The sequence below is a fragment of the Sinohyriopsis cumingii genome, chromosome 3 (assembly GCF_028554795.1).
Source record: "Sinohyriopsis cumingii isolate HCF-2022 chromosome 3, ASM2855479v2, whole genome shotgun sequence".
In the NCBI taxonomy this organism is placed as follows: Eukaryota; Metazoa; Mollusca; class Bivalvia; order Unionida; family Unionidae; genus Sinohyriopsis; species Sinohyriopsis cumingii.
This window is the reverse complement of record NC_142963.1, coordinates 63,592,782-63,607,570: the sequence shown is the minus strand read 5'-3', so window position 1 is coordinate 63,607,570 and position 14,789 is coordinate 63,592,782. Positions and strand designations below refer to the sequence as shown.

General features: G+C 33.3%; 2 protein-coding genes across 2 annotated transcripts in view; one reads left to right on the top strand and one right to left on the bottom strand.

The window, feature by feature from the left end:
- Nucleotides 1-7,779, bottom strand: part of LOC149802988 (tektin-3-like) — a 28,910-nt gene extending 21,131 nt beyond the window's left edge. The window contains exon 1 of the mRNA XM_089952520.1: nt 7,644-7,779. The gene's annotated coding sequence lies outside the window, so the exon portion shown is untranslated. The remainder of the gene's footprint in view (nt 1-7,643) is intronic.
- Nucleotides 1-14,789, top strand: part of LOC149802987 (cytosolic Fe-S cluster assembly factor NUBP1 homolog) — a 75,299-nt gene that overhangs the window by 4,153 nt on the left and 56,357 nt on the right. The window contains exons 3-4 of the mRNA XM_089952522.1: nt 392-525; nt 14,080-14,148. Of these exons, the coding sequence (XP_089808648.1) occupies nt 392-525; nt 14,080-14,148 (203 nt within the window). The remainder of the gene's footprint in view (nt 1-391; nt 526-14,079; nt 14,149-14,789) is intronic.

Sequence of the window (14,789 nt, the reverse complement as noted above, 5' to 3'; positions counted from 1 at the left end):
TACTGCTTTCCAACTTAACAGCTAGGTACATTGCATGTTTGAAGTCTCATCATTTGTTTGTTTTATATCATATAAGCTGTCTGAGGTACTGATATGAATCATGGAGCATGTATGATTTTCTTTTTCATGGCATCTTATGTATCAATCGAGATTTTATCTTCAGAGTCAAGGTCACTGATCAGTTTATTTTTCTCCATATACTGTGTTTTTTCTCTAATGCTCTTTGACATAGGGCAATGAAACTTGTTTACTTTCCACATCAGCCCAGTAATTTTTCAGCTTTGTTTTAAATGTCCAAGTCAGATTTCATTATTGTGAACTTTTGTAATCTCCCCATGGTAGGCAGGGAACAAACATTCATTGAATATATTTTTTACTTCTTTTTATACAGCTATTCAAGAAGTAAAGGAGAGGCTGTATGGTGTGAAGCACAAAGTAATAGTTTTGTCAGGAAAAGGTGGAGTAGGAAAAAGCACATTCACTGCACACCTTGCTCATGGTCTAGCTGCAGATCCAAATAGACAGGTAAGAATATATGTATTTAGATACATGTAGTGATATACCAATGAGGCCTATTTCAGATAAATTTTTATGATAAAGATATTGGTTATATGTAGAGCATTTTCATTTTTATCTGTTTTTTAGGGGTCAGTTTGACTACAATTTAGCAAGAAATATTGAGTATGATTTGATAGTAACTGGACTATAAAACCACCATTATCCATCGAAAAATGACAGACCCACATGCCATGAATTTCAGGAAATGTCCCCTGTAGAGGTTGTGCTCAATATATGGCATAGATGAGTTCCAGAGGTTATTATTTAATTCAAAATTGGCATAATTTGAAAGTAATGTGACTGCACATACCATATATGAGCTGCATGTGAGTCACAGCACTTGTTGCCAGCATTGGCATAAAAACAAGCACAATGGCATATATTGAATATTTCTTTATTATAAATTGTGTTAAAATGACTGTGTAAATTGAATTTAACTAAAACGATTGTCACCTGTACAGCTTAACCTAGGTACAGCACTGAATTTTCATCTAATATAGTTAAGCTCTTTTTTATTGTGAGTTTATTTCTTTTCCTGGCTTCAGTTTTCTTACTTGTGGATTTGGGAGAGGTCATGATACTATTGTTTTGTTTTAACAAGTAAGCATTGTTGGGTCATTAAATGATTTGTTCATGGGAAGCACAAATCCCATGAAAAGGCTTTTTTTGATGTCATTTATCCCAGCGACTTATGTTGGACAATTTATGGCAACATACTTCCTTTGATGTTCGTGGATCTGTTTCTAAATCTGAGGCAAAAGAATCAGCTTGAACGGGGTTCTACATCAAACTATGCAATGTTTGACTTGACTGTAAACAAAATTGTTATAGGTCAGTGATTGTCAGAATTACTGAAGTGTCCACTTGCACAGGTTTTATAGAATGTTGATTGCTAACCACTTCAGATAATCATGTCAGCTGATTTCTTCTGTGTTTATTGGTTTTGATGTCACATTTAACACATTATTGGCTTTTCATTGCCAAGGAATTGAAGAAAATGTGAGCTAAGTGCCTTTCCCAAGCATGCACTAAAGCATCTGACCTGGACTATCCTGGGCAGGTATCGAACCTGTACCTTTGGATTAAGGTTAGACCAACTGAGTTGCCATGACTCCACCATGTAAGCTTGCATGGATAACATTAGCAAAAACTTTGCTTTGTCATTTGTCTCATCTAACTGAAAATTGTGTGCAATCAGACTGAAATGAGAACTTTTCCAACACATGAAATAAAAATTACTGGTCTCTCATATATTTTGTTTGTATGGTGATTCCTTTATCTTTAAAATAAAGTCACACATATTTCATAAGGAATCTTATGAAAATATTTCCTTTCTGAATTGGGAATGTGTAGATCAAGATTTGGGAAAATAAACAAACTTTTTGGGATTGGGAATTGGAGACATATTCTGCCCCAAATTGATTTTGGAAAATCCATGATTAAACCTTTGTTTAGAAAGTTTTTGTTGAAATTTTAGGCATTTTCTTTTATATAAAATTTTGAGAAAGAAAAATTGCACTCTTCTACAGTGGACAATATTTTTTCTGAAGGTTTGGACTTGAAATACTAGAGTTTCTTCATCAAAATGGAAAGCCTGTGGTAGATTCTGTTTCCATTTTTAAGGCTGCCTCTAACATCATTTTCATAGACAACAAATACTGACTTCATAACTGCATTTGAGCAACTTCCTATAATATCATCCTATAGATATTTAGCATTGAGAATATAGACTGTGGAGTAGTTACATCACTATTGTTGCCATTTAACTGCTTATACAAACAATATGAATAATGCAACTAGTCAGCTTCAATATCATATATCATTGCATGTTGAGGTTTATCATTACCCAAAGTCAATACAGTACACTTCAAGATAGGTAAATGACAGTAAAGAATGGATAATGGAAATATCAGGAGAACCGTATAGCAAACACACTCTTCCTTCTCCTTGTTTTTCTTAAAATGAAAATCTTTGTTAGGTGCTAGGTTTATTTATCAGATTGATAGTCATTTGATATTGGTTAGAATAACAGTTGAATTTTAGGCAAAATCACTGTCATAGAGATTTTCATTTATCATTTAAAATAAATACCATATTGTTTTGTGTGCATTGTGTGCCTGTAAGCAAAAGTCATAAACCTTAGAATGCTGTCACACAATATGCCAGCACATCAAGTATAAGCTAATCTGGAAATAATAAAACTCATGAGATTTTGCTATTAGCCAATCAAAAAAGGTATTTCAAAAGTAAAGTACTTTGTGCTTGGTCAGCAAAAATTTTGTGCTCAACAGTCTTTGTGATTTACATTTTCAGAGGACATCATTAGTAGAATGTGTGCGTATGATTTGGATTTTTAACATAGCTTTAACAATTTTTCAGTGATATCGCTATGATGTCTGCAGTGTGGCAGTTTATTGTTATGTCAAGCGCCAGGACATCATGCTACAGACATGAAGCATGATGTCCCACCCAATCACATTATCCTGACATCATTCTGACCAGTCCTAACACTAACCTCTTAATGCTGAGTGCCTAGTGAGCCAGCTGTTATTACCATTTTTATGTCTTTGGTATGACTTGGCTGGGTTCAAACCCACAACCTCCCACATCCGAGGCAGATGCTCTAACAACTGGACCACCGAAGCGGTCCAGTAGATCTTAAATTATAGACCCTGTTCTATCATTGCATTATGTGATGCCAAATCTGTGTCTATGCTATCTGCATTTAGATCTAGATTAGACAAGTAATTGCAGCAATCATTTGTTTCCTTCTTTCTGTTGTTTATGTAAAATCTTACAAAAAGATTATGCAGTAGTTTCAGGTTGAAAATTCACTTGCCCAATTTGTAATAGCAAGTGAAAATATCTGGAAGTCTAGTGAATTTTTCAGTAATTTGCCTGATAAGGGCAAGTGCTAATTCACTATTTCTTTTTAATGAAAAGAATATTCTGTCAAGAATATTGCTGACTTTGTTCATTGAAAGCTGATAAGTGCTACTTGAAGTTTTATGTTCCATTTGGTGTACTCAAGATCATACAGGCACGTTACTTTCACTTTTGGTACAAAATAAGCATTTACTAGACTGAATGCAGACTGCTGTCTTTTTGTAATTACTAAAAGCTGGCATTAGACAGTAAAAGAATATTTTTGGATGAAAAAGCTGGTCAAAGAATTTTCTTGTGGCACAGAAGTCAAAGGCTTCTTTCAAGTGTCCAGTCATCAAATTCCCAATATTCAAGATAAATAGTGTATGTCGAAATACTAATATATGGCACAACTCACTGTAATGAGACTCTTACTTAAGAACCTCAAATTTTGGGATTCTGAGTATTAAACTTTAGTTGACATGTTTTCTATATACTGGAATTTCATTGGAGGTGGGGGGGATGATGTGGACATGGACTTGAATTTCAAAATCCAACAGATCACTCTGTGTCTTTTGTAAAAGTTTTTTTTCTTCTTCTAATTATCTGAACATATTCTGCTTTATTCAGCATTTCATTTTTATGTTACCATAGTTAAAGAGGTCATCATTTTGAATTTGCTATTTTATGATGAGAAGGAGTTACTTTTGTGAGAAAAATAATTTGAATGCTTTCTAGTACATAGGAAACTCATTTCTATAGGTACAATAGGGAGAAATACTATAGTTAATCAAATAACTGTTGGATATATGCTAACTTTATTGAAATAACTACTTCCATTGTGGTATTGTTCATGCATTCTTTGTCTTCACATGGAGACTCATTCTTTTGTGTTAGTAGCATTATTTAAAGATTCTATTGATATTTTCTGGAGAGCGTGAAATTTTCATTAGAGGTATAAAACTGATCTCTTGTTAGACACAAAGGGATTTGGGAAGGTTGTGTATTGTAACCATGGTCAATCTATTATCTATTCATATAGTCACTGGCATTAATCATTACACTTTCTTGTCAATTATTGAACATATGAAACTGACAATACAGGGACAATACATTTGGGACCTTTTATGAATACCTCCTGTACATGTATTGTGTAAATCAGGTGTACAAGAAAGATGTGTAAATTCATCAAAACCAAGTTATAAAGGTGCTTGTGTAATGCATCCACCCATGAATTTGATTGCATAATTAAGTTTCAGACTGGTCTAGTAGACCATAAAAATTTCAGCATTGTGTTGGGTGAGTAAATATTTGTGTAATTGCCCAGAACTTTATATAACGTCTGAGGGAAAGATTCTGAATTTGTTTGGAAAAATGTGTTTTGATTTGCTCTGCTGATTTTAAGTTCCAACATTTACAAAACTCCCAGCTTTTGTAATGTTTGAGCTGAGACTTCTTGACACTTTATCAAAATGCTCAATTATTCAGGCCAAATGAAATTTGGTAAGTTTGCCAATATCACATGCTAAGAAGTTTATTTAAGTATACCAAGGTTGAATCATAACTAAGTAACCCCTCCCCTCAATATTACTGGTACCCCATAAAAACAGAAAAGACACTGCATTGATGACTCTCTTTCAGTAATGGGCTTTATTGTGAATTGCAGTAACCACATGCTCTTTTGACATAAATGACCTCATATAATATGCACATAGAAAAAGATTTCTTTTCTTTTTCCAAGCAGCAATTAGAAGAGTTTATTGCGGCTGCGGTGGTTCATTTGACTCAATTTATTTAAAAAATTTTATAGCAGTTTCAGATTCTTATAGAAAAAGCCAGACTGATACATTATCAGTTTAAATGCCCCCCTCCCCTCCCTCCCATTATCAACTCCTAATGACAGTACAATAAATGCCTGTTTGGTTTTTACTTTTTAGAAATGTATTTTTGCTCAATAACACTTCAGATAAACATATTTTTGTACTTTAGACCTGTGTAAAGGTGTCAGGTTGTACTACTCCATACATGTACTTGCAATAGGAGACCTTGAGTGCTGTACATTTGTCATAAGTACCTGGGCTAGACATTCATACATAGCAACCCAGTTATTCAGTAATGTCATAAGTTTGATTGATCAGCATTATTAAATATTTGATGACCAAAAATCCTTACATTTGTTTTAAAAGAGGTATCACCTGCCTCTGTTGCAGATGTTTTAGTTTCCTATCATTCTTCTTTTTAAACAGCACTTGGCCAACCAAAGGTTGACAGTAGCTGGCCAAGTCGGATGTTGTTTATAATGTGCTATACCTGTTTTTGTTTCCTTCCAACAGAAGTCAATATAGTTTCTGATATCATTAGTCATTAGGATGTTATGAAGGTTATAAGGTTAGTACAAAATCAAACTTAAATATGTCAGCACATGTAAAATCGCTGAGTCATTTTGAAAATGAATATAATATTAATATATGATTTATTCAAAGCGGAATTGAAACAAATGATTGAGCAAAGTGAGGTCTAATTCTCATTATCTCTAAAACTATACATTAATGAAAATGTATTATATATTACAATGTTTACCACCACCCCCACCCCCCAACATAAATTAATTAGCACAACCTATTATTAAAATGTCTATGACTGACAGCACGATGGCTCAATATATTGAATAACATAATTCGCATATAATACACAGTATTGTTATGGAATACTGGGTAAATATTATTTTCCCTAAATTACATTTCATGGCTTATTATCACCGAGTATTGTAAGATTTCACAAGAAAAATATTGTATACTGTCCGAATATGGTTCTGCATAAAATATGCCTAATGTTAAGATGTCTGATAATAAACAATATAAGGTGTCACCCACCAACTCCAGTACAAAACACCTTTATGGCACATGAACAGTGCTATAGACTTCTTTTATTGGAACATTTGGTTTTCTTTAATATTGTCTGTTTAGTTACCTATTGAATGTAATATTTGTTTAGATGATAAAGCCAAAAAATTAATTTTATTCCAGAAATCAGATTGATAGTCATTGTATTCTTTTCAAATAATTTTTAACATAAAATACTATCTTTATACAGCATGTTCTGAAAGTTCATAATCTGTAATTTTATTAGATTTCTTTAAAATCTTTAAGTAATTAACTTACTTTTAAAATATAAAAAAATGTATTGATCCATTTTATAATGAGTAGATTTGATAATCTGTTGAAACCATCCATTTCTTTGCAGTAGCAGTTTTGTTGCCACCTGATAAATATCATTCTATTTAGTACTGATCTTTCAGAAAAGGACTGTACATTCTGGTCCATAGCACTCAAATGGATCTCATCACTTTACACTACTCCTTACATGTGGTCTTTGGGCATATATTACCCTGATACTTTTTGTTTGGTCTTTATGATAAAAATGATTTTTTCTTTAAAAAAAACCCATTTCTGTACATAAATATAGTCATGTGAACCCATGGCCCATATAAGGTTGATAATTGATGCATTTTATGTTATATATTTTTGTCTTTATTTCCATACTCACAAATATAGGGTATAGGTTGTGTAAATAGTACAGTCATACAAATCAAACAGTTGACATTTTTCTTTTTCAATTAAATAATTACAGGCAGCAAGAGAATAACTGATAATGTGTTAGATAAGCCTGTATGCTATATGTATGGGAGGAAATGCTATTTTAATTGTCAGGCAATACTTATTTGATAATAGTGTTTGTAAATTTTAGTCTCTAACCTCACATTTGAAGAAAATTGTAAGGCACATGATACATAAAGTATAAGTATATATAGGTAAAGTATAATTGTATAAAAACTAAGTTGGTACATTGGAATAAATTTAATCCTTTTACCAGTTGATCAGGCATTTAAATAGGTGACAGAATAAAGATATGGCATGTTTATCACATACAGTGTTGAGTAAATTTGTGTTTGGGATTTAGAAAATTCAGTATTTATTTGTGTAAAATTTATCATTAACTTTATACAACTACAGATTGGATTCAACAAGTTGGTTATCAGAGTTTGTTATCCTGTGTAAACACCCTACACTCAAGAGATTTAAGCCACCTCGGTTTCATAAATTTGTTCACTTTTAATATTTAAGATTCTTGTGGAATCTCAGAAATGGTATAGAACAGGCTCCTTATCCCAGTGAAAGTGAGATTTATTTATTAAGATTAGAAATACAATCATGACTTACCAATATACTTGAATGGCTGTGTCCTTTCAGTTGATTGTCACCATTAGCTACCTACATTAGGCTAAACTGCACATGTCCCAGGTGTCTCAGTCAACATACACAGGTGCCCATGACAACACCATGGCAGGCCTACCCATAAGCCCCTCTCATATCAAGACTGGTTCTCCACTGTAGTTAAGCTGAGCAGACAGCTTTTTTAATTCTTAATTTTCAAGCCATTTTTAAGGCAGCTTACCTTATTTTGGAGTTGTTTTACTATCATGTATAGCCACTGTGCAAAAGAATTGAATAATATTCCTGGATGTATGCTTAGTGGGCCATTGTAAAAGATTATGATCAAGCATTAAATGTAATTCAGCATGTATGTATGGGTGTTATTAGATTTAGAATTGCTTATCTAAGTTTAATAAAAGCTTGGGTAAAATAGCATTTACATGTACAGTATAGTTATAAGCAATAGGATTTACTATAAGTACAGGATTTTCATATGCATTCAAGTAAGAGTGTACAAGTAATTTTATAATGATAGTCAGGTTTTAATTGTACTAAATGGACTGAGTACATTAATTGTGGGAGATTGTATCCTTCTGAATCTTTGTTGAAGATGTCACTATGACTTTGCAAATAATGTATGTCAGGGATTTACCAATTTTATAAAAGTGTTTAAAAACACAACAAGAATTAATATATTAGGTAAAATCAAATATGGGGTGTTTTCTACAAATTGCATTATATTTTATTATACTAGATAAAATAATTTTTGGTAGCTTTTTATCATTGTTGCACCTTAATACCATATGCAGATAATGAAAGTGAAAGAAGGTATATGTAAATAATATATGTAGATGAATATGTAGATAAGAAATAGAAGGAATGTTTATAATACATGCATGGATGCATACATATACACACACATACACCTGCATACATATGTGCATACACACACACACACACACACACATATATATATACATGCACACACATACATACATACATACATACATACATACATACATACATACATACATAGAAGAGCAAAGGCAAAGACAGACACATACATGTATATATAAATGTTTGGATAGAAAAGAGTTTTGTAATTAGCTAGAGTTTTTACAGAAAGAGAATGAGATATTTATGTTAAAGATCTTGAACTGAAATTTAAACATAGCAAAGAGAAGAAACTGTGTTAAGTTAAGTTTAATGATATTTTAACTCATTAACCCCTGGAGGTTTTTGTTGTTTTGTCTGAAATGCGAGTAGGAAACACATTTTGTGGGCTATTTCTGAATACATCCTAATACATAGACTTCCAAGTGATTTCCCATTAAACTAATGCCTAGTTGTGTTAGAAACATCATTTTTCATTATCTTTTTTGCTCATGCATGAGCAGAAGGGTAAAAGTTGGAGTACTTTTTTTTTTGCTTAATGGACCCGTCATTTTCGTATCAAGACCACTCTTTATTCCAGATGCCCATCTTATCCTACATTTTGCAGAGGTTCATCTGTCTGTGTGTAGTTCAGACTGGTTTGCCTTAGATCGGAGGCTAAAAGGTCTAAAATCTGGACACAAAATAGGATTACAACCATGACAAATTTTGGGCAAAAATAATTTGGGTCCAAATGTTTTTCCCCTCTATATTTTGTAGTGCAACCAGAGCTTCCAGATTATTTGGCATCATTGTAGAGCTACATCTGTCTACCCTTCTATAATACCACCCACTTTAGTTTATCATACATGACCTTGATGCTACAGAGCTCGCAGGAGGCTACTACCTTCTGCCATGTAAATGCAAAGCCAGCGGTTAATTAGTTAATATATTCAAGCTTTTTCCTGGATCTACTTTTCCATCTGAAGATTTTGATAACCCATCCAGTAAGACAGCAAGGTAAAACTGAGCTTATCACTGAAATATACCATTATCAGTTGCAGCAGAACATTAGATCATTCTGTTGGCATAGATACTTATTAATCCATTGAGTCATTTTTTTGCAAAGGATACTCATTAATCCATCGAGTCATTTTTTTGCAAAGGATACTCATTAATCCATCGAGTCATTTTTTTGCAGAGGATACTCATTAATTCATTAAGTAAATATTTGGCCAATGATACTCGTTAATCTACAAAGTCATCCTTATGCTAAGGATAGTCATTAATACACCAAGTTATTCTCAGTTGAAGGATACTCAGTCCACAAAGTCATTCTGTAGTCTAGGCGTTTGAGTCTTGAGCTTGGCCAGTGTGAGTATGTGAGAAGTTTGTCTGTAGCTTCCTGTGGGTTGGTGAGTCTAACCTTAATTTTCCAGGGTTCTTCCTCCATCAGTTATACTGGCAACCATGTATAGTGTATAATGTGCTGAAAAATAGTGCTAAGCCCAAAACAACAACAACAACATTCTCTAGCCAAAGATACTCATTGCTCCACAGTAAGCGGAACTGTCTTGCACATTTTTTAGCATCATAGTGACTAGATTTCTTTGAAACAGTTTCATCAGATCTGTTTGTAGAAAATTCACCAAGTTTCCTTTACCTGCCTAGATATTCAAAGAGACTCATCTATTTACATCAACAATAATTACTTTTTGTAATGTTCTTTTGTACTCACAACTGCATGATTTGAGAATACTCATTTCTGTTCCATTTACTTAACAGTTCTCGTTTAGTCACCTTGAAATTGGCAACATGCGTCAGAAATGTCTCTGACAAGCCAGCTTTTGAAAATGATTTTTATCCATTTAATGACTTGCCATACAGTAAGTATGTATTGATCTTCAGTGATTATTACATAAAGAATAGTGATAATCAATGCTTTGGGGTATTAGATGTTTGGTACATTGATTACTCTTTTCCATGTCTATTTATGCAGTTAATAAGTTAATGATACAGATATTAGCTTTCTTGAGAGCAGGCTTAATGAAGGATTTACATGTGTGATGAAATGGATGTATGGTTAGAACCCTGTAATTACAAATAATATGCAGAGACTATACATATTACAGAAAAGAATCAACAACTTTCTTATTTTGCACTCCTGCACACACATATCGACACATACATACTCTCATAAAAACATTGTCCCTACTTACTGTCTTTCTCACAAGTGACATAAATGCATTCACAATATCACTTGCACACACAAACAAAATTCTTTCTGCACCAAATCACATGAAAAACATTAAAATTTCTTGGCTCTTGAAATATATGCTTTTTAGGAGTTCTTAAAAATTGAAGACTGGTATCAATGATGTGCCTATACATCTACTTATGGTACATATAAACAGTTTTTCTTTTTTTTCACATTTTTGATACTTTTAGTAAATGGAAAACCAGTCTAAACAGTAAATTGAATTATAAACCCAAGGATTTTCAGTTTTGAGGAGTTACACCATAAATCTATTACAATTAAAATGTAACTGATTAGTTAAAATATAAATATATAATACTGAAAGTATTTGTGAAAGCATGTTTTCAATAAAAAATATTCACATTATCATGTCTGTCGGAGAAAATGCAAGACTGACTTTGACATCAAGTATAAGATTGAAATGTCAAACTTTGACTGTATCAGAAAGAAACTATGGCATCTATGTAATGGGAGAAGACAGTAGTAAATGCTAAATGCAGGTGCTGATATGTCCTGTGCTGAGATTGCATAGTACAGTATAAAATATTACAAATTGTAATATTTCCCTTATCTCTCTCTCTCTCTCTCTCTCTCTCTCTCTCCCTCTCTCTCTCTCCATTCCAGTGACCCTGTGGTTAGAGTGTCCACCTCAGATGTCAGGGGTTGCAGGTTTGAACCCCGACCAAATCATACCAAGGACTTATAAAAATGGTACTTACAACTGCCTCGCTAAGCGCTCAGCATTAAGAGGTTAGTGTTAGGATTGGTCAGCCTGGTGTCAGGATAATCTGACATGGGTGGGACATGATGCTTCATGTCTGCAGCATGATGCCCCAGTGATAGACATCACTATAATATGCAGAGACTATGCATATTACAGAAAAGAATCAACAGCTTTCTTATTTTGCACTCCTGCACACACATATAGACACTTACATACTCTCATAAAAACATTGTCCCTACTTACTGTCTTTCTCACAAGTGACATAAATGCAGACATCGTAATGATATGGTTGATTTGTTTTTAAAGCTACATTAAATTCAAATCACATGTACACACATACGCACACACAGACACATGCACACACACATCATTTTTCTATTTTCATATTTTAAGCTGATATTAAGTACTTTAATTGAATTAACATGGTATGTCTGTGACATATGTTGTTCACATTAAGTAAATAGCATAAGACAGTGGAGATATCAATTCCTTTGTAAAGTTATTGTAAATATATGGTTGCAAACACTGATCCTGACTTTTTTCTCTTCAAATTATGTTTTTGCTTTGGTATCCTGATTTTCATTTTACTCAAGGTGGCAGCCGGCACTTAGAGCAACATCATAGGATTGAAAAGAAGTATTGTATGGGTCTCAATTTTAGCATCTATACTTTTGAGTTAAAACCGACAAACCAAACCAGTTGAAGATGACTGCCTTATTGCATCTGATATGATATTCCATATGCATGTTCATATTAAGAAAAATGAGTGTAGGATGAGGATGTAGTACTTGAAATGGGGTTTGAAAAATTATAATCTCACACTAGCATGAATCTCTGTTTATAGAACCACTATTTTTTTTATTGGTACAGTCACCCAGAGTTTTATCTCATGTTACAGAGATCCAATTTTATTTTAACTCTGGTTACAGTGACTTATTTTTATCTCAGGTGAGAGAGATGAGGTTTTATTTTATCTCGTATTACATTGGCTTATTTTTATCTCAGGTTAGAGAGAGTTTTATTTTATCTCTGGTTACAGTGAAATGATTCTGTCATGTCAGTTTTGTTTGATTATAGAGACCCAGTTTTGTCTCTGGTTACTGTGATCCATTTTTATTTTATCTCTTGTTACAGCATCTTATTTTTTGTCTCAGGCTACAGAGACAAAGTTTTATTTTGTCTCTGGCTTATTTTTTTATATTTGGACAGTTTTATCTAGTTAGGGAGACCGAGTTTTGTCTCTGGTTACAGCTATCCAATTTTATGTCTGGTCAGCATGATCCAGTTTTTGAAAGTGGCTCTGGTCAGTAGGCTACATACAAGAGGCACATTTCATGAGGCTTAACCAGCACAGAATGAAATTTATCTAAATAATACAAATTGTTTTCTTATAAAAGGATACACTCAAACCCATATATAAAGGGACCATAAAATAACCTTTACGCATGGGTTACTTTATATAGAGCTTAATTATACAGTGGGCTCTAAATATTTAGGTCAGTGGTTCCCATCCTTTTGGCTGCGACCCCCAAAAATAGTTTTTCTGATCCTCATGACCCAGTTTCCACATTTTGATAAGTTTTGCTACCCTTCAAAAAAATTCCTGTCGACCCTCTAGAATGTCTTAATGATCCTGATTTGAGTTGTGACCTAGGGGTTGGGAACCACTGACTTAGGGGGTCAGAAAGATGTACTTAGTTATAGTTGAGGTCACCTTATATAGAGGCAGGTTCAATATCATGAAAATGGATCCATAACCATATTTGTGTAAGATTTGGGAATGTGGTATAATGAGGTGGCCTATATAGTGAGGGACCTCTGTATAAAACAGATTTGAAACTCAGCCTTTCCCCAACCTGATCTGCTGTTTACAGCTAATGGCTATATATTTGTCAGCTGTTGACAATATGCTTACTGTATCTCACTGACTTTGAGATGGGTCATTTGCTGTACGTCTTTTACCATTTATAATGACCAAATTCAGTTTGTAAAATGTCTTTGAATATTTCTGATAATTTAGATTAGACATCATTAGGATCATCACAATATTGTTTCATACTCCTACTTATATGTACATGATGAAACAGACTGAAATGAAACTGGATGAATTCCTTAATATTTTCTTTGACTAAACAGATTGCCGCATGCATGTTCATTTGCACCAGTTTTTCCCAACTCCCCAGGTAGCGAGCCAAACCAGGATCATGACGACATTCTGGAAGGTTGCAATGTTGCCTTTGTAAATATTTACAGGCAGTAAACTAAATGAAGCAGTTTACATGTGTAACCTTATTGCAACCTTATTAATGTGAGACATTGTTTTGTTACTTCACTTCTCAAAATGCATGCAAAACCAGGGTAATTTTTGTTGTCAGCATATTGAGTTTGTTACATATAGTTGTGGTGCAGAAATAGTGGACTCGTATGGCTTTAACACATAACTAGGGTTTGCTGAATTAAAAAGAAAACATTTTGTATTAACTACTATTTATCATCAGATATTGTGACAGATTAAATGAAAACATTAGACTAATTAAACATCGTTGTAAAAATGATTTAGTGAAGCATTTTTTATTTTATATTTACAGATTGCTGTGCTTGATGTTGATATATGTGGACCATCCATGCCCAGAATACTGGGTGTTGAAGGAGAACAGGTTAGTTCCTTGTTTCCAGATCATAACAGTGTATCCCCCAGGGGTGTAAAATTGAGGGTTAAAAAAAACCCTTGGTGTCAGAACTGGGGGTCAAATAAAAAATGTGGGGGGTCAAAAATGAACTGACAAATTTTCATATGACTCGTACTTTTTCAGCTTGAAATAGGATACTGCAACTTGCACAACATACTCTTTCTCTCTCTCTAAACATACAAATAAATCAACATGCACAATTAACAAACAAACTCATTGTCCATTCAAAATTAATTTTATTAGTTCATTTTTCTTTTAAAGTCGTACTTTTAACAGTCTCCTTATAATTAATATGAAACAATAGTATATCCCAACACAGTACATACAAGCCAATACAGAAAGCCAAATAAATCTTTTTTTAAAAATGGCAGTCAAATTACTGCCTTTCATAAATGTGTACTATCATCGGTTTCATTGCACTTCGTCCTAGAACATATTTATCCAAATATCAAGGAGGATAATGATTCATCTTTCTAATAAGTTACACTTGAACTTTAAGATCTATCTTTTATTGCAGCAAAGTTAAAAACCATCAAAATCTGCAATGACCCGCTGACTTTGTAATTCAAAATAACACATTTGTCTATGCAAGTTTACTGATTTCTTTG